The sequence below is a fragment of the Physeter macrocephalus genome, unplaced genomic scaffold, assembly GCF_002837175.3.
Source record: "Physeter macrocephalus isolate SW-GA unplaced genomic scaffold, ASM283717v5 random_186, whole genome shotgun sequence".
Taxonomy (NCBI): domain Eukaryota; kingdom Metazoa; phylum Chordata; class Mammalia; order Artiodactyla; family Physeteridae; genus Physeter; species Physeter macrocephalus.
Genome location: NW_021145487.1, coordinates 18884 through 43324, shown reverse-complemented (window position 1 = coordinate 43324; position 24441 = coordinate 18884). Strand labels below are relative to the sequence as shown.

Sequence of the window (24441 nt, the reverse complement as noted above, 5' to 3'; positions counted from 1 at the left end):
CTTGAGAATTCAGAAATGGAAGGTGACCCTCCGGTCTGACTGGTATTTTAAACAAAAAGAACACACCATGAGAATTGAATGAAATTGTATGCAAGCCAGGAAGCCGGAACTCTGAGGGGACTTTTTGATTTATGTAAACAGTGTTAAGAAGAGTGAATTCCTGAGCAAGACACTCCAAAAATCCAAATTCCTCTGTGTCCTGATCATCCTTTGAGTTGTTTGTATGTTCGTGATGCAATGGGGTCTGCTCATCAAGTTTTCATAAGAATGATACTAATAATACTTTAAATGTACATTGTACTTTCTAGAATACAGCATGCTTATACATCTCTTCTCTCATTTGATCCTCACAGCCACCCACTGAGGTACAAGGTATTGTCACTTTTTTACACATAAAGCAATTGAGATTCAGAGAGGTTAAGTTACTTGTCCAAGACCACACAGGTACTAAATGATAGGGCTGGTACTTGAACTTAGCCAGTGAGGAGACACTAAGCACAGCTGAGTATCACCAGCTTTTATTTCACCAGATTCTAACAGTATGGATTTCTTACTTGCTTGCATCATGGCTTTTACACATAGTTAATCCGAAGGTTTATACTGTGCCATAAATTTATCCTTTGCACAGTTAATTTCTCATCTGCTTACCTTATGTTTTCTTTCTAATAGGTTATTCCTCATAGTTAAAAAATTAATTTGTATTCTATTAATTGCTGTAAAATGTGCATGCATTTGAAAGTAGATCTTACAAGAATGAGATGACTTCCATACTAAAACCTTGGAGCATGAAATAGAGGTGAGGCTTGGCAGTTTTGACTGTCAAGATAGGTTCGGGTGAGATTGTAAAAGTTTAGGGCAGAAGTTTGTACAGGCAGTCACAGCCATAGAAGACTTTTACCCCTCAACGTTTTTTATTATGAAAACATTTCAAAATGTCTGAAGAAATTAGAAGAACAATACAATGAACACCATTATGCCCTCCTCCTGCATTCAACATTTGACCACATTTGCTTTACCTCTTTCTCTCTTTAAAAAAGAAAAAAAAAATTTACATTTATATAAAAAGCATTTTATATACACACACGTGCATATGTGTGATTTTTAAAATTAAAAATAATATCTAATAAAAATTTAAAAATAAGTATTAAAATGTATGTAATTTATTAAAATTATGGTATAATTGAAAAGAAAATTGTAGCTATTGTGACACTTCACTCTAAACACTTCAGTAAGCATCTCTCAAGATTAAGTTCAGTCTCCTACCAACCCACAGTACCATTATCACACTTAAGAAAACTAACAATAATTTGTGGAAGACCTTTAATTGGTAGAGAAACATCATTCTATTTCTTATTTAGAAAGAAAATTCTCCTGGCAGTGGAGAGGGAATGGATGGGAGAGAGTAAGCCAGTTGGAGGTAATGATAAGACTGTGGGAAAGAGATGAACCGAAGGTACCCCATAAACTTTTCTTAAAAAATGAAGTCAATGGTCATTTATGCTATTATAAAAAGTAACAAAATACAGAAACATACAAAGAAGTTAAGTGCAGACTCTGTACTCCAAAATAATCATTATTAACATTTGTTATATTTTCTCCAGCTTTTTATGAACAGGGTGTGTGTGTGTGTGTGTGTGTGTGTCTGTGTGTGTGTGTGTGTGTGTGTGTGTTAAGGTGTTATACCTATACTACTTCCACAATTTTCTTTCCTGCTTTTTTCACTCTACATTCTAACCCATCAGGCCACATGGGCTCTGTAGTGATTTACTTTGCTGCTGAGGCTTTTATACAAGTCTTTCTGATTTCCTTACCCTCTTGGCATGTTCTGAGGGTGGACCCTGTTTTCTGTTCCTCATACCCAAAGCTTAGCTTATGCCCCAGCCTCAGTATGTGCCCCGTGGGCTCTTCATCTCAGCTCCATGCATCAGCATGGGAGCCCAGAGCCCTAGGGATGCATCCTGGCTGCTTTATCAACTACTGCAGGGCCACCCTAGGGTGACCCGAGGAGAAGTGAAATGAGGACACAGAGCTCCTAAATGGTTGAGGGAAGGAACAAAATGTGGCAAAAATTAAACTATGGAGAGCCATAATTGAAAGAGTTGAAATATAGCAGTAAATGTGTAAATGGGGAGCATTAAACCAACAAGATGCTTTTTATGAGATACAGCAGGAGGCCACATGGGAAGTGGAAAGAGGAGAAGATTGGGGGTCAAGCCTGCATTTAAGTCTCACCTCTGCTAGGCAAGGTTGGGGAGGTCATGGCTCTGACCTTTCCTGGCCTTGAAAGTGGAGATAATATTGCCCCTCACTTCCTCACCCAGGAATGGAGTGAGGGGCCAGGGAGAGATCAGTGTTTCTGAAAGGTCCCTGTAAACTCTAAGACTCCTTGCAAGTGCTGGCTGTGAATTTTAACTAGCTTCCCTATGAGGCCACATTTCTCCCTATTCCTCTCTTTCCTCCAAAGGGATTCAGAAAGGGAGGTGGGCATGGAAGCACCCAAAGGGGTAATGAATAAGGTGGTGCTTTCCTACCACCAGGCTGGGCAGATTCCCAACGTGGCAGGACACTGTGTGAGGTTGATATGGCTTGGAGTAAATATCATGATCCCTATTTTACAGATGAGGAAACAAAGACAAAAAAGCAGTGCCCTCCTCCTCTTTTGTCCATATTACCTTTGCCATCACCATTAGGTGCTCAGAGTCTCTTTGCTACTTCCAGCTGCCCACGGCCCTCCACTCTGGGCCCCTGCCCAGGCCTGGCCTCCACTGAAGTATCATGTGTTCAAACAGTACCTTTTAGGTTCCATTCACATCTCTACCATTAGCCCTCCCCATGCAGCTGATCTCAGTAGGAGTGAAAGAACCTGATTCTGGAAGTGGTAAAGGGTGGTGGAAAGGTATCTTGGCATGAAAAACCCTGGGTGAAAACCTAGCTGCAACACTTCTTAGTCATGTGGCCTTGAATAAGTTAATTAACTTCTCTGATCCTCAGTTTCCTCATGTGGGAAGCACAGACAGTAACTTAGTCTACTCAGATTCTGTGCAGTGGTGTTCTGGTAGTAGCTGGATCTCCAATAAACAAATATATGTACACACACACTAAATTATTATAAAGTCTACTGATATAAAAGTTTATAATGTAATTTACAAGTAATAAAATATATAATACATTTATTTTGTAAATTTCACAAAAATAAATTGATTCTTGTAGAACACTTTCCTTGGTTTTTGCTGACCTCTTGTATCAATAGCCAACCTATGGATGCAATAGACAAATGAGTGTAGTTCCAACAGGATTGTTCGTTGATATTTTTGTTTACGTTAACAAGGTGAAAATGAAGCAATGAAGACGTGTGTTGGAACTTTACCTGTTTGCCAATGACATGAGTGACTTCTTTGCTGAATTGGATAATGGTTTCTGAATATTGAAAAATATTTCTTCAGTTTTCTCTGCTAGCACAAAATAATGGCTATAGACATGACACCCTTATAAGTTTAATCTCTGTTATTAAGTGATTTTTCTGCAGCACTTCCTAAGTCTAGAATCAAGAAATCAAGTCCTGATTTGTAGTGTCTGCGGATTTCTGTGGTGTAAATACACTCACTGTGCCCAATTTCAAGGCACCAACTTGATGACACTGACTAGAGCTAGGAAGAGGGGTGCAGTAACATACCATGATGAAGTATTTCCCCCATTCAGAGATAAAAGGCATTAAATAACCTCAAGAACATAGAAAATAATAAAATATAATAGAAATAAATAAATAAAATATAATGGAAATAGAAATTTATACTTCCTAATAGAAATTAGGAAGTAATAAGTTTTTAAAAATTTATTTATTTATTTGGTTGCATGGGGTCTTAGTTGCGGCAGGCGGGCTCCTTAGTTGTGGCATGCATGTGGGATCTAGTTCCCTGACCAGGGATCAAACCCCGGCCCTCTGCATTGGGAGCGTGGAGTCTTATCCACTGCACCACCAAGGAAGTCCTGGAAGTAATAAGTTTTAAGAATTTTAAATATAATTTAATTAAATATGTTTCTATATTTTAATTTTAAATATTAAAATAATATTCTTACATAGCTCAGTTTAACAACTGGCTTACAACATTCTTGCAAATTTAACAGCAGGCTCTCATGAGCCGGTAGGCACCAGCTTTAGCCCACCCCCAGCTCTCTGAGACTCTGTTGGTGAAAGCATTTTGTAAACAGGACAGTGCTACCTGCAGGCCAGCTGTGGTGGTGGCAGCAGTGGTGTAACAATAATAATGGCAGCCAACATTTATTGAGGCTGTGGTAAATGTGCCGGCTCTTCTCTGAGTGCTCTGCATGTGTTTACTCCTTTTATCCACATGACGACCCTATGAGGGAGGTGCCATGGTCGTGGTCATTTTATAGAAAGGGGAGGTTGCTCAAGGGCTCCTAGGTTTTCTTGTGCCTCCTCAGAACCCCTTACCATATTAACATTCCCGTTTTGCAGATGAGGGGCCAAGGATCAGAGAGGTGAATGACTTGCCGAGGTCACACAGCTAGCATGGGGCAGAAGCAGGGTTCAGCCCAAGTCTGGGGACTTCCCTGGTGGCACAGTGGTTAAGAATCCACCTGCCAATGCAGGGGACACAGGTTTGAGCCCTGGTCTGGGAAGATCCCACGTGCTGCGGAGCAGCTAAGCCCATGTGCCACAACTACTGAGCCCACGTGCCACAACTACTGAGCCCATGTGCCACAACTACTGAATCCCGTGCGCCTAGAGCCCGTGCTCCGCAACAAGAGAATCCACCGCAATGAGAAGCCCGCGCACCGCAATGAAGAGTAGCCCCCACTCACCGCAACTAGAGAAAGCCCACGCATAGCAACGAAGACCCAACTCAGCCAAAAATAAATAAATAAACAAACAAACAAATAAATAAGTTTATTTATTTATTTAAAAAACCCAGGTCTGTCCAATGAGGGGGCCCGCTTTAGTGCTGGTTCCCCAAACACTGGGCACTGTATGATTTTGACTTTCTTGCAGAGCTTGCTTTAGAAAACCAATTCTGGAGCCTCACTCCTGGTGGGTTGATTTAATTGCTTTGGTATTTTTAACACAGTCCCCAGGGGATTCCAATGTAATTATCTCAGATGGGCCCCAAAGCACAGCTTGGGGCTCAGAATGCCTGGATTCAGGCCCAGGTTCCTCACTGGTTAAATGGAGGCTCCAGCCATCCACAGCTTGGTGGCTGTGAGGAATAAGGTGATGTGTGGGGAGAGCCCAAGGCAAGTGCTGGTTGTCGTGTGGCACAGACCAGAGAGCCAGCATTGCTGACTGGTCCAAGGCTGAAATCCAGTGGTCCTAGAATGGCCTTGAAAGTGAATTTTTATTTCCCTCCCTCTACCCAATAAGAGCACAGAGACAGTAGGTAGTGGTTTTCTCTGACTTTACCAGGCAGGGCTTCTAGAACCATGCAGCAGCCTCCCATAGAGGAGCAGGCCACGAGTGAATGTCGGGGCCCTTCCCTAAGATGTGCGTTTTCTAGGAAAAACATGGAGCTGGAGGGACTTCCCTGGTGGTCCAGTGGTTAAGAATCCACCTTCCAATGCAGGTTACAAGGGTTCGATCCCTGGTCGGGGAACTAAGATCCCACATGCCGCGGGGCAACTAAGCCTGCGTGCTTCAACTAGAGAGCCTGCATGCCGCAAACTACAGAGCCCGCGTGCTCTGGAGCTGGAGCACCACAACTACAGAGCGCTGAAACTAGAGAGAAACCCACGCCGCAACGAAGAAGCCAAGCATTCTGGAGCTTGCACACCGCAACAAAGATCCCATGTGCCACAACTAAGACCTGATGCAGCCAAAAAAAAAGAGAAACGCATCAGTTAAAAAAAAGAAAGAAAGGAAGAAAAACATGGAGCTGGACCAGCAAGCTGGTGAGTTACCAGAGCCGAGATGGAAATGCCAACTTTGCCAGCCGGCAGGGGTGATCTAAATGGGCACCCTTACATCAGCTAGAGGAAGCGTGGCAACATGGGAGAGGAGAGAGCACACAGGCATCTTGGGCAAGCGTTTAAGGCATCTTGAGCAAGCGTTTAACCTCTCTGAGCCTCGACTTCTTCATCTGTAAAATGGGGTGATGACAGTACCTGCCTCAGAGAGTGAGAATCAAATAAGAGGCGTGTAAACGCTTCGTAAACTAAGTGCTGTAGGTTTTGCTATGCGTGAAACTTCAGACTGGGTGCCTTTGGAAACACAGGAAGAGCAGGCCCTTCCCTCAGCAAGTGTGCAGTCTAGTGGGGGAGGCAAGACTAACACATAAAGGTCTTGGCAGTGTTTGGTGCTGCAGGTCAAGATTGCTGCACGAGTGTGGAGCTGGGAGAAAGAAGGAGGGCTGGGCTGGGTATTCAGATGATGCTTCCTGGAGAAGATAGCATTTTGACTGGGCCTGGAAAGATGGGTAAGAGTTCAATAGGCAGATGATAAAGACCTCTGGAAAGGAGCGGCAAGATCAGGAAAATAAGCACAGAGATGATGACAACGGCTACAGGCCACTTTATATGCCTTGTCTGATCCTCTTAGTAACCCTCTTGAGGTAGGTTTTATTGTTACCCCTAATTTACAAGTGAGAAGCCTGAGGCTGAGAGAGGATAAGTGACTTGCCTGGTGTCAGACTGCTGGTAAATGGCAAAACTGGGATTTGAACCCAGGTTCTAAGGCTCTTAGTCATTGTCTATGTTGACTCCCTAAAAGCAGGTTGTGCAAGAGACGCACATATGACTGCGCCGATTCTTTCATTCCTTTACCTGGTAAACCATTCCTGAGCACCTACTACATTGCAGCCCCTCTTGGGTGCGAGGGATGGAAAAGAGAGGCAAAGCCCCTGTCCTCCCCTGTGGGGCTTCAGGTGAGTGGGGAGAGGACATGTAAGGGAGTAGTTGTAGTGCAGTTGGTTCTCTACCAGAGGCATGTCCGTGTACCTTGCAGGCCCTTGGGTAGAGACAACTAGCTGTGTGTATTGGCGGGGAGGGGGTCACAGAAGATGTTCCAGTGGGGAAGTGCTGGAGCTGGGTGGTGAGAGGGGAGAAAGCTTGTCAGGAAGGCATTCCAGCAGAGTGAACTGCAGGTTGGGGTGGGGGTGTTGAAGGTCCACTGGCATGCAGCAGAGGATGTGCTGTCCAGAGGTGGGAGGGCCTTGAATGTCGATGAAGGTGGACGTTGGGCCCGGGCCACACTGGAGCCTGGTGGGGAAGGGCTGCCTGTGGTCTCATCTACAGTGTGCTGGGGGGTGAGGGGGTGGGGAGAATTTGCTGCAGCACCATGGAAACCTGCCCACAGAGGCCTGGCAGCATGCGGCCCTGCTTTCTCAGGTTGCCCAGCACTTGCTGAATAACCTGGGACTGTGCTTGACATTTCCAGGGAAGGCTCCTAGACAGCTTCCTTGTCCCCATAGCACAGACCTGGCTGGGCTCCAGCTCTGCTGAGCTGAGCAGCCTCACCTGGTGATGGGCAGGCCATGCAGGCATCTGGAGAGGGCACTGGGCCGAGGGCCAGCAGACTTGGGCTCTGCTCTTTGCTTGGTATCTTTGGCAGTTTCTTGACCTCTCTGGGCAGCTCTGCAGCATGAAGGGACTAAACGGTCTCTGAGGTCCCTTGCAGCCCCAACATTGTGAGTCTGGGGGTGAAACGGGATGGGAGGAGGCAGGTCTGCAAAGGTCATGTTCTTCAGATTCAGCAGGGATTCAGTAAAGTTCCCAGGGATGACTGTTGTCACTGCTACATCCCTGAAAGGAGAGAGCACACATAGCCACCCTGCTCTGAAATCTCCTTGGGCACCGCTCCTTACATGGACCATCTCCCTGAATTCTCAGAACACTGTATGCCTTGGTAGGTGTTCCCATTTTGCAGATGGGGAAACCAAGCCTCCAGGAGGTCCAATGACTTTGCCCAGGTTTCACTGTGAGAGATAGAGGTGGAATTTGAACCCAGGCCTGACTCTAAGCTCTGGTCTTTGGCACCTTACTTCATAGATCCCCTGAGGCTGCCTTCATCCTGCAGGGACTCTTAGACATGCTGTACCAGGACAGTAGGGATCACCCGACAAGGGTCCCCCCTGGAGGATCAGCTTCCAGATGGCACCATAGTAGGTGCCTCAGGCCAGATCCACTGGGCTGCTAAAGGGCACATTGGCCCACAGCTGTCTGCCTGATGGGCTGAGCTGGTGGCTTTATTTTAACAGGTGGGGAAAATTTCACCTCCTGGTGGCTACGCCATGAGCCCTGGGCTCAGCAGTGGCAGCATCTATGGAAATGTGATCCCTTCCTCCAGCCGTGTTTTGGAGGTGACGTCAGGTGTGTGGGTGAAGTATTTGGTTGAAGTAAATAAAGCTGGAGGAGAATGACAGGAGTGAGGGAGTGTGGATGGGCTTGCACTCTCCCAAGGGCTGTCTGGCTTGGCAGTCTGCTCTTCCTTCCTGCCCTGGAACCAGGAGACCTGAAGCTTTGCGGTCCTGCCTTGGGGCCCAGAGGAGTGGGAATTGGCCCAGCCAGCTTGGAGGATGTGCCACCTGGCAGCTACAGGGCCTAGAGCTTGCAGAGGCTTTGGCTATCATCCAGGGTCTATTTTGGAGTTGGGAGACAGAGGCCCAGAGAGAGGAAGTAGCCTGCTTAAGCTCACACAGCCTTGGGTGGTGGAGTTGAAATTGGAATTTCCCGATACCCAGGCCTGGGCTCTTTTCCACCACCCTACCCTGTTTGGGGAGTGGGGAAGCGAAGAAGCTTAGACCAAACCCTTGGGGGAACTGCCTCTTTGCTGCCGTCAGACCACCCTCCAGACCCTCCCTGAGTCCCTTTTCCCTCCTGATCCAGCCCTATACCAGCGCTGTGGGGAGGCGTGCTCTCGGGCGCCCCTAGTGGTCAAGGGCCTCCATGGCGCAGAAAGGGAAGAGCCACTAGCCCCCAATTCCTTCAGTTCACATCAGCAAATTGTTATGAAACATGCAGGATGCAAGACACTATAGGGGATGCCAGGAACCTTAAAACTGATTGAAATTTTCCCAAGGAGGCTACCACCCAGGAAAGCTGCATCACGATACGAGAGACAGCCTGCAACTAGGGCCACTCACTCATAAGCATGTTCGGTGCTGAGGGGGTTAGAGCACAAGGTCAAGGCCTGCTTCATTGAAAAGCAAGAGAATAAAAGGGGGCAGAGATAGGGGATAGGCTCTGAAAGTGTGAGGAAGAGTAGGAAGGGCATTCTAGGCAAGAGGAAGAGCCAGAGTAAAGGATGGAATAGAGATGTCGTCCTGGGCCTGGTACTGCTCATCCTGAGGGGATATAGGACAGGTGCAGGCAAGTGATGGGCAGTGAGGCTGGAAAATGCAGAGCCTCAGATGCCTCAAATATCAGGCAGGGCATCTGGACTTTCTCTGGTGGTCAGTAGGACCACTGAAGATATTTAACCAAATAGGGTGCTGTGGTGGAGAGAGCTTCCCGGGAAGCTCATCCTGACTCTGCCATCATGAGCTGTTGGACCTTGGGTGCATGCTTTATCATTCTAAGCCTCTGTTTCCTCATCTGTGGAATGGGGTTGATAATAGTACCTACCACTCAGAGTGGCTGCAAGGATGACGTAGAGCACTAGCTCAATGCCTGCCTTGGTAGATGTACAGTAAATCTCAGTCCTTGCCTTGCTTCCTTGCCTCATCAGATTATTATTGGAGGTTGGGATAGCAAGAAGGAAGCCTTTCTGAAAGTCGGAGAAGCTGCAGATGTGGGGTCCAGATCCCCTGGCCAGCCTAGAATCTCTTTGGTAGCCTGGGCAGGAAGTAGGAAACATTGGTGGCGGGGAGCCTGTGACCTCTGTGTACTCCCAGTCAGGGCTGGTCTGAGCTGAAGGTGCATCTGGTCCAAATGATCCAACTTACGAGTAGTAAGTGAGGTGAGGACAAGGACCCAGGTCTCCACCACCTAGCAGAGCATTCCTGCTGTACTGGGACCACCTCCCAGCCTGAAACCCCAGACCCCCATCACTTTATGCAGACCTATCTTGGGACTCTCTTGGACAGGACCTCTGTTTTCTCACTGAAATGAGGAGGTTCAGCCCAGGAGGTCCTGACGCTCCTTTCTGAGTCTCTGGACACAGCATGAGGGCCAGGCCAGGGGCGGGGCTTGGGGCTGCTCACCAGGGTGAAAGCATCACAGGAAGAAAGGCATCCTGGGACGGGAAACAGGTGTCGGGGCAGGAAAATAGCTGTGCCTGAGCCAGGGTGCGAATTTGCCCCAGGCTGCTAGGCCCAAGCTGCTTTCCCACTTCTTCCTGGGATAGATTCCCAGGACCCCTGAGAAGCAGGGAAGGGGGACCATTTAGTCTAGTTGTTAGGAGCACAGGCTTTGGAGTCGGACAGAAAGAGGTTAAACTCCCTGGTCCATGATTCAGTGTTTTTTCAGTTTTGGTTTCTTTTCCTGAGAAAGAGGAATGATAAACACCCACCGTATAAGGTAGTGAGAGGGTCAATGAGGTATAAAGTATGTCATATGCCTGGTGAGCACTGGATCTTCACATTGTAGGGATTTACTAAATGGCGCCTGTCTTCACTCAGGGAACATTTACTGAGCACCTGGTGGATGTCAGGCTCTATGCTAACCTTGGGGGTAGTTGAGAGGAGTTAAACCCTCGGGAAGCTCTTAGCCCAGTGGGGCAGACAGGTCAGTAAACTGACAAGCTCGAGGCAGTGGGAAAAGCATTGAAACAGGGGAGGTGCAGGGTTTGATGGGAACTGGGGAAGTGGCGGGTGTGGGCAGCAGGGGAGGCTTTGTGGAGGAGGTACTATTTTTGCTGAAATGTGAATGTGAATTAGCCAGGTTGGGGGTAGGGACAGTGCAGGGAGAGTGTCCCACGCAGGGGAGCAGTCACCTGCTGTGTGATGGGTTCTTGGGGTGGGGCAGGGGACAGATGGGACTCAGGTGAGAAAACGTGGCTTTGCACGGAGGTTCTCACAAGCCAGTGGAGAGGCTGTTTCCCCTGGGCTGTGGGCCACCGAGGTGAGAGGATGTGAGGCAGGGACGCGTCTCACTTCTTAGGGGGAATCTCCTGGGATTCTCCCAGGGATTCTCCAGGAATGCCTGGGAGAATCCTGCCTCCAATTGTTCCTCCTTCCTTCCTGTGGGGTCCCTGCCCCCCGTCCCTACTGCCCCCAAGTCCTGGGGACCACCAGGGCTAGTGTGTCTGCCTCTGTCCACTGCGGCTCCCAGCCCTGTTCAGCGGGTTTTGGGTGGTGGCCAGGAGGACCCAGGCCGGGCCCCTCAACCCCAGGGAGAAGCCTCAGGGCTGTTCCCAGGAAGAGAGAAGTTCCCAAAAGGTGGCTGAGGAACGTGGTGGAACGGAGGGAGGAGAAGCCCCCTGCTCAGGAGATGGTGGGCGGCGGGGAGGGTGCAGCTCACCACAGGGGGTGCCAGGATGCTTGGGGTCCCTGGGCGGCCACCGGAGGGCCGGGTCAGGGCGCTGGAGGGGGCCCCCAGCCTGTATCCTGTGTCCTGACGTCCCCCTGCCCTCACTCTCCTTTCTGCAGAGTGTAAGGAACCGCCCTGCCTTGGGAAAGGACTTTGGCACAGTTTCAAAATAAGTTGAGAGAAATCTCCAGAGGGGGAAAAGAATAAACACACTTTTAAAATGCAAAAGGAAACATATTACATTATTTTTTTTTAAAAAAGGAAAAGAAAGGAGGGATTCCTCATCCAACTCACTTGAGTGAAAGTTTCCAGCCACTGTGAAGTGAGGTCACAGAGACCAGGGAGCCGGAAAGTTTGGGATGGGGACACCTGGGCTGTCTTCAACGCAGATTCAGAGTCAATTCAGCCAACTTTTAGGGCCACCCTCCACCTGCCCCCCTCTGAGCTCTGCGCTGCGGGGGCGGAGATGCAAAGACCTGAATCCTCCCTCCAGCTGAGGGTCCAGTAGGGCATCGAGGACAGACATCGAGGACTGTCGGACAAGAGAGAGTGTGACAGCTGTCATAGCAGAAAGGTTCCAATGAGCATGAAGGGGCCCCGGGGGAGGGAGCGTTCATGTCTGTGGATGGGGGGAGAAGGCTCAGTGCTTCTGAGGAAAGGTTTCAAGGAAGAGGTGGACTGAGTTAGACTTTGAAGCCTGGCTAGGATTTCAGTGGGCCGAGATTGAGCCAAGGCTTTCCAGGTAGAGCAGATGATGAGAGCAGAAGTGCAAGGTGGGAAATTCTCCAGTACTTTGAGAAACAGGGACATTCAGTTTTCTTAAACACTTATTTAAAAGTGTTTAAAAAATACTTTTTAAAAGTGTTTAAAAATAAATACTTATTTACTTATCTATTGATTTAAAACTGCTTTATTGAGATTTATATGTCACCTAGCATGTAATTCACCCATTTAAAGTCTACAATTTACACAGTTGTACAACTAACACTGCAGTCAATTTTAAAACATTTTCATCACCCCCAAAAGAAACCCCGTACCTATTAGCAGTCACTCCCCAATCCCCTAGTCCTAGGCAACTCCTCATCTACTCTGTTTCTGTGGATTTGCCTATTCTGGATATCTTGTATAAATGCAGTCGTATAATCTGCGGTTTTTGGTGACTGATCTTTCACTTAGCACCATGTTTTCAAGGTTCATCCATGGTGTAGCATGTATCAGTACGTCATTCCTTTTTATTTTTTTCTCTGCCTTCATTCCTTTTTATGGCTGAATAGTATTCTGCTGTGTGGATATACCACATTTTGTTTACCTACTCATCAGCTGATGGACATTTGCGTTGCTTCCACTTTGGGACTATTATGAATATGCTGCTGTGAACATTTGTGTACCAGTTTTTGTGTAGATGTGTGTTTTCAAGGCATTCCATTTTGAATGGGATCTAGGATGGTCCTGGTGAGCAGGAGGAAGGAAGATGAATCAGAGGGACTGCTCACCCACTGAGTGCTCTGAGTGGTTGGGTGGGAGTGAGAAGGCTAGGCTCAGGATCCTGTTCTAGCCTCACTGGGAGCCTGGGCTGAGTGAGGCCAGGGCAGGGCTGTCCCCCCACCTACACACACCCCCATTGTTGTGTTAGATCTGGCAGCTGTTCTACTGGGCTGGGAATAGTCTGGGCAGCTGGTATTTTCCCTGGAAATTAGGTGTTTTTTTCCTGTGTCCCACCGAGGGCCAATGTTAGTTAAACACATAGAGAAGTGTGAGCCACATCGTTAGTCTAGAGGAGGGGAGTGTTGTCCACAGGAAGCTGACCGGCCAGGGGAAGGAGGTGGTCAAGAAGATGGAGGTCAATAAGCCATGTGTAAAGTGAGGCTACGTTGCAGTGCCCCTCCCCACCCACATGTACCCAGAGAGGCAGTGGTTTTGTTTACAGGAAATGCTGCAAGTATCTCCCTGGCCCCATTTGACAGATGGGGAAACAGAGGCACTGCATTAAAGGGATCTGCCGTTCAGAGACAGAAACAGGATTAAAGCCAGAGTCTGGTTCTGCTGTCACCAGCAGGTTTGGTAAAACCCAGGCCTTGCCCTTGGTGTTGTGGCTGTTTTTGAGTTCACAGGAGAAGACTGAGGACACAGAAACAAGAAAGTGTTTATGCTGTTTTGGTGTCCCAAAAAAGAACACCAAACCCCACCCCAAAACCAAAGCAAAAACATAAAATAGGGCTTTAATTACCATCTTTTCTTTTATCCCTTTTCTTCTCTTTTTTTGTTCTCCAGCCAGAAAACATTATGTTGTTGGACAAGAATATTCCCATTCCACACATCAAGCTGATTGACTTTGGCCTGGCTCATGAAATAGAAGATGGAGTTGAATTTAAGAACATTTTTGGGACGCCAGAATTTGTTGGTGAGTTTTAGGCCTGTTTCTCTCCCAACTGAGAATCTGGGATCAAGAGGTAGCGAAATCCCAGTAGCAAACCCTGTGTCTGGGGCTGTGGCCTGTGGGCTGAGAGGTGATGCCTTGGAGACCCCCTAGAAATCTAATGGGTAGGGAAGGAAGTGTCTCACTGGCCTCTGGATGAGGATCCACGTGCTGGCTTTGAGCGCCCAGTGGGGCAGTGAGAGGCCAGGTGGGGCTAGAGGCCTTTGCAGAGTTAAATCCTCCCAGAGCTGGCTCCACTGCCTGCTCTTAGAAGAGATTATGAACGTTTAAAATTACCTCGCCCTCTTGCATTCCCATAAACTCAAGCTTTTCTGGAGTAGCTTTTGATTTCCTGAAAAAGAGAAGGGAAATCATCTGCCAGATGCCAGATTCACCTGCTTGCCTCTCCTGTGTGCCTGGCCTTCATTCACGCACAGGAGGCCCAGCTCCAGCAGAGCCCTGGCGTCTCTGTCTTCCCTCTGTGTCTCTCAGCCTTGGTTGGCCCAGGCCTGGTGGGACTTGTACCACAGGTCGGGGAGAGGGGGGATGGTCATAAAGAAACAGCTTTGCAGAGGGGAAAGGAATGGGAGTTCAGAACCAACACCTCTCTGCTTTGGGAGTTGGAGTGGTCTTAGAGATGGAGGGAGGGAATGGTCTCCTCAAAGCCTGGGGCCTCAAACTTCTGACCACAGTCTAATCAAAAAGGAAGACGGGATGCATCAGAACATCCAGCCTGATAGATTTTCAGGCCACACATAGCAGCTCTGCAGCCACTGTGGAATGAAACTGCAGAGGCCCCACAGACCCCCTGGCAGGGAAACCTTGCTGTGTGCCAGGCACTATGCCTGGTGCTCTACATTGTCTAAATTAATCCTTATAGGATCTAATGAAGCAGATTTAAAATATCTTCTCCATCAAGTGCCTTGTTTAAGGCAAAACAACCAGTAGGTGGTAGAGCAGAGATTCAATAACAGATACATCCAACATCAAAGCCTGTGCTCTTTCCATTAGACCACGTTGTCTCTATAAGAAGACCTTGCCCTCAAGGAGCGTACAATTTAGTTTTGGAAACAAGACATCAAACCATCAAATAAGAGTGCTGAAAGGATATTTTCAGATCACCTGATCTAGTTTAAATGTGGACTTGGAGAGGTAGGGGATTTTACTTAAGGTCAACCAATGGTTATTCTCCAACTACTATATGACAGATATTAGGTACTGGGGACACAGGGATGGTAAGAAGCCACACTCAGACTGGCACACCCAGGGTCACACAGTGAGTTGGTGGCAGGGCCAACTTGAACCTGGGGTGCAGGTGTCTAGTCTCAAACTTCATCCAGGATAGCAGTTGCTGCCCACCAGTCACATATGTGGTAAAAATGCATGTTTATTTAAGTTCATACCAAGTGTTGAATGATAATAAATGGTTCAACTAGAAATTCAGGGCAGTCATGGAAGAGGTAACATGAGACAGGATGTGGTTAAGTTTAAAGGGAGTGATATAGACAGCTCTGAAAGACTGTTCAGACAAGATATCCACTCTCACAAGGTCAGTGGTACCACAGCAGGGGTGAAGGACCAGAATGAGTGCATTTATCAGGGACCATTCACTGTCCACTCTAGATGGATCAGAGGGTTCACACGGGCTGGCAGTGTCAGTGGGATATTGATGGGCGGAGCCAGACTGTGGAGGGTTTTTCCCAGTGGTATACTGGCAAATGTCTAACAACCAGGTCTCAAAACAAAACAGAATACAACTCTAATTAGGTTGAATAGCATCTGTCAATTTCAACCTACCAACATGTCACTGAATTCAGAGTTGGGCAAAGATGCCCACAGTTGACTCTTCTTGTGAGCCAGTGTGACACAGCTCCAGCCCAGAACTGGTCTTATTTGCACCTTACAGATATATAGGGTGGTTTCTCTAAGCCCCTGACCAAATTATGATGACTTCCTTTTCTCAAGATCCCTGAACACAGGTTATAACCACTCGTCCCTATTCCCGCCATTCTTTGAAATTTTAACCTGAGACCAGGGTTAAAAAGTGTCAGCTTCTGGGAGTGTGGGGGACCAGGTCTTCCAAAAGGTCCTCTCACTACAAAACTGGATTCTTGAGAAAAATATTAGTTTTCATGCAATTCTGGACTCATAGGAAGTAAGATAAATCTTTAAGTTTAGTAACTCCTTCAGCATCACCTATCCTACCTTGAAAATCGAGTGAAATGAACGTAGAGCTGGAGCTGTGAGCAACAAGAATATTCAATAGGAGGACCTCTCCTAAAGGCAAGTATACATATCAGCATTTATCAGAGACTAGCAAGATTTAGATGTTCAAGGATGTAGGATATTAAAATTATCAGATGTTGACTATAAAATAAATGGAATGTATGTAGAAATAACAGGTAGACTCACAAGAATGAGCAGGCAACAAGAGATTCAAAAATGACAGGGCAGGGCTTCCCTGGTGGCGCAGTGGTTGCGCGTCCGCCTGCCGATGCAGGGGAACCGGGTGCGCGCCCCGGTCCGGGAGGATCCCACATGCCGCGGAGCGGCTGGGAAAAAAAAAAAAAAAAAAAAAAAAAAAAAAAAAATGACAGGGCAAATTTTTAAAAGAACCAGATAGAACTTTAAGAAATTCAATATATACTCATTGAAATTTAAAACTCAGTAGATGGGGCAAACAGCAGATCATACACAGCTGAGGAGAGAATTAAAGAACTGGAAGACTGAGCTGGAAAAAATCAGCTAGAATACCATAGAGTGACAAAGATATAGAAATATTAAAGAGAGGATAAGTGAAATAAGTTTAAAATAAGAAGCCTAACATAGATCTATTTGGATTCCCGGACAAGGGAATAAAGACAATACAGGAGCAACATCTGAATAGAATGGCTGAGAATTTTCAGAACTATTGTAAAAACATGCATCCCCAGATACAGAAAGGACAATGTATATCAATCAGAAAAAAAAATCTATACCTAGACATATTATAGTTAAAGTATAGGGCACCAGATACAAAGAGACGATCTTAAAAATCAGCCAGAGAGAAAAGACAGGTTACCTACAAAAACCAAAAATAAACAAACAAAAACCAATAACTGGACTGACAGCATACTTCTCAAAACAACAGTGGAAACCAATGTCCAATAGAATATAATCTCCAAAGAGCTGAGGATAAATAAAAACCCCATAATTGTGGAGAAATTATATTTCAAGAATGAAGGTAAGAGATTCAGAAAAAAAGCAAAACCAAAAAAGAACAACAACAAAAAAGACAAAACAATAAAAACAGTTAACCTCCAGCAGACCTTCATTAGTGGAACTTCTAAAAGATGTACTTCTGAATTAAGGAAAATGACTCTGAAGGGAGTTCTCAATGCAAGAAGTAATAGGAGCAAAGAAATCAGTAAAACATTAGGCAAATATAATTATTTTCTTTCCTAAGTAATGATAACGATGATGCTGATGAGGAAGCTTTAATTGTAGGATTGAAAAAAAGAACTAGCAACTGAAGAAAATAATGTTAGCTAGGACAGAGTACTTGAAATGTGTTCTAAGTTTCTTGTATTGTTAGAGGAGGGTCAAAATATTGATTTACGTTAGAATTTATTTGATATTCATAGTAAAGTCTCAGGGGTAGCCATTACAAAAATAGAAGCTGGGGAAAAAAACAATAAGAAAACTAACAAAAAGCAATTTTTAAAAAAAAGACAGGAAAGAAGATGAAAAGCACAGATGAAAATGGACAAACAAAAGCACTCGAAGGACAGAAATGAGTGTGTATGTATATCGAGCAGATGAGCACTGGAAAGTGAGTTGTGGTCCTCAAACTCTCTGTGATGAACCACTTGAAAAAAAATGTCTATCCTGGACTGCTTGTTCAGTAAGATACAATAAAAATAAATTCCTAGAAAAGTGATCATAGTTTGAGTGTCACAGCAATGTCAAATTGCTATGCAAGTCTCTAAATGCTCACTGTCAATTTCTGTACATATCTTGTCAGGACCAGTGACAGTCTGCAGACTGTTCGCCTGCAGACTGCACTTTGAATATCACTGTCCTAGAGAAAGTCTTTCATGTGTGTCTCGGGAGACAGGTACAAAGAAGTTCATAGCAATGTTTTTCCGATAAAAGATAATAATATAATAAAAGAAGTGGAAACCATCCAAATGATCACCAAGAGAATGACTAGAAGATGATCTATAGTCACGCAATGGACTATTATATAGCAGTGAAGATGAAAAACCATGGATGAACATTCAGTGAATGCTAGAAGCATCATGTTGAGTGGGAAAAAAAACTCAAGTGACAGTAGATCACATGCAGTATGGCATCATTTTTAGGAAGCTGAAAAATAAGCCAGGAGAGTGGTTCCCTGCATCTGGGAGGGTGGGATGGGGGGCACATCCTATAGATGCAGAGGTTTTGCTATTATTCTAGATGAACAAACTTAGCCTTTCCCACTCCCCACCTTTTTCCATTCGTGGTTAAAAAGTCTCAGTTCCTCTCCCTTCTCTAGTTATCGTCCTCTCTTTCTTCTCTATTTCATCACCAAGCTTTTTTAAAGAGTCATCTGCACCCTTATCTCCACGGCCCACACTCAGCACTCTCTGGGCACTGCAGTGAGTGTGAAATTCAACACTTGCTTTCCAGGGCTTATGGGCTTGATCACCAGGCACCATTTGGTCCTCTTCTGTCCCGGGTAGAGTCTTCTTTCCTAGACTCTGCACCTTCTCCTGGTCATGGCAGCATTCGCACGGCTCCTGTTTCCGCCTGTGTGATGGCTCTGGTCCACCCCACCCCCACCTCCAATACCCAGCCTGTTCCTGGACATCTTCCCCTGGATGCCCCTCGGACACCACAGGCTCATCACCTCAGTGGCCACCAGAATGTCCTCCTGCTCCTCAGGTGGGAGTTGCCCTCTTTCAGACAGACTCAGAGGAGTGTGGATTCCCTCTCTGCCTCCATTTCTCCTCCATCACCTTCCAGCCTGACCTGACTGGTTTCCAGCAGAGAGTTCTAGAGCAGGCTTTGTTCTAGGCCTCATTGTCCCCTCTGGCATCTTCCTCTCCCCACCCTCCTCTTCCTTTTCCAGGAGTCCCTTTGTCCCGTCTTCCTCACTATCAGGATAAAAGGCAACTCCTTTCCTCAAAATCCTTAGACCCAGATTAACCCCATCTGCCTCTCTGATTTTCCTTAGTGAGGATTCAGGATGGAGACATTTGGCACCAAATTCCCTAAAATTCCTTACGATCATCTCTTCTCATTTTCATACCCCTGCTGACTCTTCAACATGGCTTCTTTCAGCTCCAGAAATTGTGAACTATGAACCCCTGGGCCTGGAGGCTGACATGTGGTAAGTTGTACAGGCCGCCCAGGTGGCCCAGACCCCGGCTCTGGCTGACACCCCCCTGGACCGTGAAAACCTCTTCCTTCACACGGACCTTTCAGAGCCTCTGGCTGCTCTGGGTGTGCTGGACCTGCGGCCAGTTAGCACACGGCCGAGGCAGAGAACAAGGGGAGAGGTGAGGCTGGAGGTGCAGGCTCACCCGAGGCCTGCTGCAGCCATGATAAAGATGATAGTGACAGTAGCTCATTCCATCAGTCAACCAAGTGATCACCGGGAGCCTCTTATGTTCTAGGTGCTGTGCTGGGCCGGGGGATACCGCAGTGATGGATTCTCTGCACAGATGGGGCTCATTTCATGTGAACCATGCTTTACAGTTGGCTAAGCAGCTTGATCACGTGGTTTTCTAAAATCCTGCCAGTGGTCCTGTGGGGTGGTTATCATTATCCTCATTTTAAGAGGAGAAAGAGGCTCAGAGGTGATCATCGCAGCCTGCATGTGCAGGAGTCTGATCTTGAACCTGGGTCCTTGGACTCAACGTCCAGAGCTTGATGACTCCAAACAAGTCCCAGGCTTCTGCTGAAGGGTGGAGTGGGGAGGGGCGTGGGACTTGAGATGGCATCCAGGGGCTGCCATGAAAGGGGCCTCAGAACCGTGTGGGGAGTCCCTTGCTGGTCTGGGATGACAGCCACGCAGCCCTGACTTGACTGTTCTTTGTTTTACAGGAGCATCGGTGTCATCACCTACATCCTGTGAGTATTACTGATCCCGGGGCTCTGACCCAGCTCAGATCCAGGGGGAGCGGGAGGGATGAGAGGGGGCAGGCAGACAGACAGACTGACATTTCCTGAGTGCACACCATGACCAGATGTGTTAGAGCCACACAGCAAACCTGAGGCTAAGTGCTCTCAGCTCCATTTCACACATTTGACCCTGGGCTCGGGCTTGGGCAGGAACCCCGGAGAGCAGCCTGCAGCCCTCCATCCTGCACAGACTGTGTTTGCATCGGGGACAGACACAGTCTGTGTCTGTGGTCGGGGATCCACCGCTCAGCCTCACCCAGACCCAGGTTTCCTGTGAAAATGTCAGTTTTCACTCCGAAGCCTTGGGACAGCCCTCAAGCTGCCATGCCCTTCCTGACCCTGCCTCTTCTTTCTCTGCCTTTTCCCTGCCTTTCTCAAGTATCCCTTCTCCTCTCACATTCTCTCTCTTCCCTTTTCCCCAGAGTCTCTCCTGTCACTGAAGTATTAAGTGCTTAAGCAGAGATTTCCTGCATCGGGTAGTGGAACGGTCACTTTTCATCTCTGTGACCTGGGGCAGAGACTTAATCTCTGGGCCTGTTTTTCTGATCAGAAAAGTAGGAATCACAAACTTCCTGCTACGGGTGTGTTGTGAGGGTTAAATAAGCCGATGTGCAAACTTCCCGGCACTGCTCAGACACAGACACGGCTGATTAGTTGGTGTTCATTTCATCAGTACTTCCCAACTGTTTCCTCTCACAGCACTCCTGGAAAATGGTATTTTTATGGCACTCTGGGTAAGAGGCAGCCCACAGCCAGAGGGGATGAAGGATGGGGTACCAGCACTCAACTCTCAACATCCCTCTAAAGCATTCCTCTGACTCCCCTTGGACTGGGAGCTCTGTGCGACGTGGTAGACACCTCCCACCCCCCACCCATCCTGTCCCCCGAGCTGCAGCAGAGTGTCTCAACCCTGGCTGCACATCAGACCTTTCAATATCTACTGTGGCCCAGGCCCCACTCCAGATCTATGAAATCAGAATGACTAGGAGTGGGGTTTAGGCATCAGTATTTTTTTAAAAGCCCTGGAGGAATTTGAAGGAGGAATTTGCAGAGAGAGAGAATTTGCTGCATTGCTGTATAGTTCCAGACTAGAGCCAGACTATTCAGATGTTGACTCTTGACACCTTGATATCTTCAGAACTCCGGTTTCCATATTAAAAGAGTATGGAATTCCAGTGTCTCCAGGGCACACAATCTTCTTGTAGCTCATTGAATTCCGTACAGGTTACTGACGGCCTGCTCCATGGTGGGCACTGTGCCAGGCACTCAGGATACTCCGTGAAGGAGAATCTGTCCTGCTTGCCTGGAGCTCCCTGTGTGTGGGGGAGACACCAGACGGCGAACTCTTACCCAGTGGGACCAAGGTTATCCTTTAGGTATGAACATGGCTTTGTGAGACACGGATGGGAGAGCCACTGGTTTGCTGGGACTGCAGAAGGTTTAATGGGAGAGGGGAAGGGGGAGACAGAGAAGAGAGAGAGAGATTGATTTGAACTGGGCTAGAAGGAATGACATGAATTCTCCTGGTGGCAAGGGCAGAAAGGGCTGTCCCAGCCAAGGAAGGGAGCAGTGAGCTTGGTAAGTGTGGTGAAATATATGGAGCGTGTGGACCAACTTCTGATGCCTTGCTTAGGAGTTCAGATGTGATTCTACAGAAAACAGGGAGTCATAGAGGGTTCTTTGTGCTAACAATGACAGTAATAACAGCCATCAATTCCAGAGTTCTTAGTATGGGCCAGGATTGCACAGAACAATCTCTATATATTTATTCTTCAACATTTTATATATATTTATTCACAACAGTCATGTGAGGTGGAGACTTTTATTTTCTTCAGTTTACAGATGAGGAAACTGCAGCTCAGAGAGGTTGAGTAACTCTCCTAGGTTCATGCATGAGTGGCAGAGAGCTGGGATGCAAATCCAGGATTGAAATGTCAGATTTTTTCCCAGGATACCTTGCTTTCACTATCCCAAGAAAGTGTCATTGGACATAGGGATGACCTTTAGAGGTATTTAGGAAACGGAACCAATAGAAATGGTGAGGGAATGGGAGGAAGAGTCGAAGATGACTGCTGTGTTTCTAGCTTGGGTACGTTCATGAAGTGACATCATCAATCAAGGCAGGGAGCGCGTGGAGGGTTAGGGTAGAGCACAGGGACCTCTGGGACAATGGCACATCTGGAATATGAGTCAGGAGACAGTAGATTCAGGGGTCACTCTTTGAACAACACGTCCCCCACAAACCCTGCAGGGGAACATCACTCACCCTTCCCGTCCCTAACGGCCCATCTATTGCCACACCTCTCAGGCTTTGCTCAAGCTGCTCCCTTAGCCTAGAAGACCCTCCGGTTCCTTCTGTGACTGCTGACAACCTCTTCATTCTTCAGGACACAACTGATGCACATGTCAGCTCTCCCATGAAGCCTGCTCTGGGCCTCCCCTCTGTCCTGTGCTCCCACAGCCCTTTTTCTGGCCTTCTGTCTTATTCTGTGCTCTGCTGGGGATGATGAAGAGCCAGGTCTCTGTATTTGTCTCCCCTCCTCTTTCAAGTCCCTTGAAGACACGGTTTCTCTCTATCACAGGTACTTCTCTCTGTCACAGGAGCTCCATAAAGTGTACTGAATTGGACTCACTTGAAAAGTTGCTGACTTCCCCCACCCCAGAGGGGGCAGCAGGGTTGCGGGGAGCCTCCCACGCCCACGCAGCAGTACGAGTCAGGGTTCCCTGAGTCCGTCACCCCCACTTTCATCTACTTTCCCACAGTCACGTGTTTCCTCTCTGTGTGCCCAGCCTCAGTGGAGCATCCCCTTTTCTGGGAGACACGAAGCAGGAAACACTGGCAAATATCACAGCAGTGAGTTACAACTTTGATGAGGAGTTCTTCAGCCAGACCAGCGAGCTGGCCAAGGACTTCATTCGGAAGCTTCTGGTTAAAGAGACCCGGTAAGAGGACAGAGAAGGGCTCTGGCTTCTCAGGTACTGACCCTCTCCTGCCACCTCTCCCAAAGATGCGTCCGTCTGTCCCTGCTTTGCCATGGGCTATCATCGACCATGGTGGTCTAATCTGGGCAGGTGCTGAGGAGCGTGGACTGGTCAAGACTTGGCATTCATCTTGTTTCCTCAAGTCGTTCTGGTTTCTTTTCCTGCTGAAATGCAAATCACTGTGTGTGTGTGTGTGTGTGTGTGTGTGTGTGTGTGTGTAAGTCAGCCTGGGTTTCTCTAGGGCTCATTATCTTTTGCAGTCTGTCCCAAAGGCACCTGGAACTAGGATTCAAAAAGGAAAGTGGCAGGGTTTTCAAGTCAGTTCAGGATGGGAGTGGGCGGAAGTGGGCCCAGAGGGGTCAGAACAGTGGGAGAATAGGAGACCTGCTAATCCCACACCTTCTGCAGGGCCCAGGGTGAGCCCCGTGGCTGTGCGATCAAAGAAGGAGATGGGCAAGGACTTGTAGGGTGCTGCATGCCCAGAGCACAGCCTAGATGAGGCAGGGGTAAGGTCCACAGATTTTAGAAGACCGTATCCTCTTGGTCCCACAGATTTTAGAGAGAGGCAGAGCGGGGTCCTCTGAAGGGCAGGGTCCCAATTTCCCTATTGAAGATCAGTGCTAGGTGGGATCACACTACGTGGGTACAGAGCAGGGAAGGGCCGAGAGTGGATCTGGGAGGCAAACAGAAACACAGAGACCAAAGGTTTTGCAGTGGAGAGCTTTTATGACTCTTCCATAGTGTGGTATTGGCCCCTTCAACTCTGGGACCAAAGATGAGGGTTTATGTGATGTCATTTTATTTGAGCTGTCTTCCTGGACCACTTTCTCTGGAATGCAGAGAATGCAGCCAGTTCCCCATCCACCTCTGCATCCCTTATTATTCTGGTTTGATGGCAGTGGTTGAAGAATGCCAAAAAGGAGGTCTAAGAAGAGTGAAAATGGAGACTGTTGCTCTCAGCTTCTCATGGATCATCACTGTTTTCTGATCCTCGTTGCAGGAAACGGCTCACGATCCAAGAGGCTCTCAGACACCCCTGGATCACGGTAAGGGCACAGTGATGAGTTCCAGCGCGCAGGTCCGTGCTCTGTCGCCAGGGCTGCCTGGGGCGGCCGGATGCAGGGGACCTATGGAAAGGCCTTTGCTTGAAACCCTGACCCTCAAGCACAGACGAAAGCTAGTTGGGGGCTTCCAAGGGTCTGGGCTTGTTCAAATAGGTCTACAAGTTTAAGTTTCTATTTCACGTGTTCAGGTGACTTATGAAATGAAACCTTCACAAATGTCAGTTGAACTCCTTGTTCTTTGGGCCCATCTTACAAAGAGTTCTTTGTCAGAGGACATGTCAGTGTCATTCTCAAAGCAGAAATCAGGACTCCTCAGTTGTAGAGAGAGATCAATGACAGTTAAAAACCTCAACTTTGTAACCAGGGCTCCTTGTTTCTGACTTTCGAAGTTCTGAGTAAAGGATGGCACTC

General features: G+C 47.5%; 1 protein-coding gene across 6 annotated transcripts in view; it reads left to right on the top strand.

Moving 5' to 3' along the window:
• DAPK2 (death associated protein kinase 2) overlaps window positions 1-24441 on the top strand; it is a 68789-nt gene that overhangs the window by 27005 nt on the left and 17343 nt on the right. For 5 of the 6 annotated variants that reach the window (XR_008616600.1, XM_055082647.1, XM_055082648.1 and 2 more), the window contains 5 exons: window positions 13690-13819; window positions 19142-19190; window positions 19907-19933; window positions 22775-22927; window positions 23967-24012. Coding sequence is in view for 5 of the 6 variants with exons in the window: in XM_055082647.1 (XP_054938622.1) it covers window positions 13690-13819; window positions 19142-19190; window positions 19907-19933; window positions 22775-22927; window positions 23967-24012 (405 nt within the window). In the remaining variant the exon portion in view is untranslated. The remainder of the gene's footprint in view (window positions 1-13689; window positions 13820-19141; window positions 19191-19906; window positions 19934-22774; window positions 22928-23966; window positions 24013-24441) is intronic. The other variant, XM_055082646.1, reaches the window with a different exon arrangement.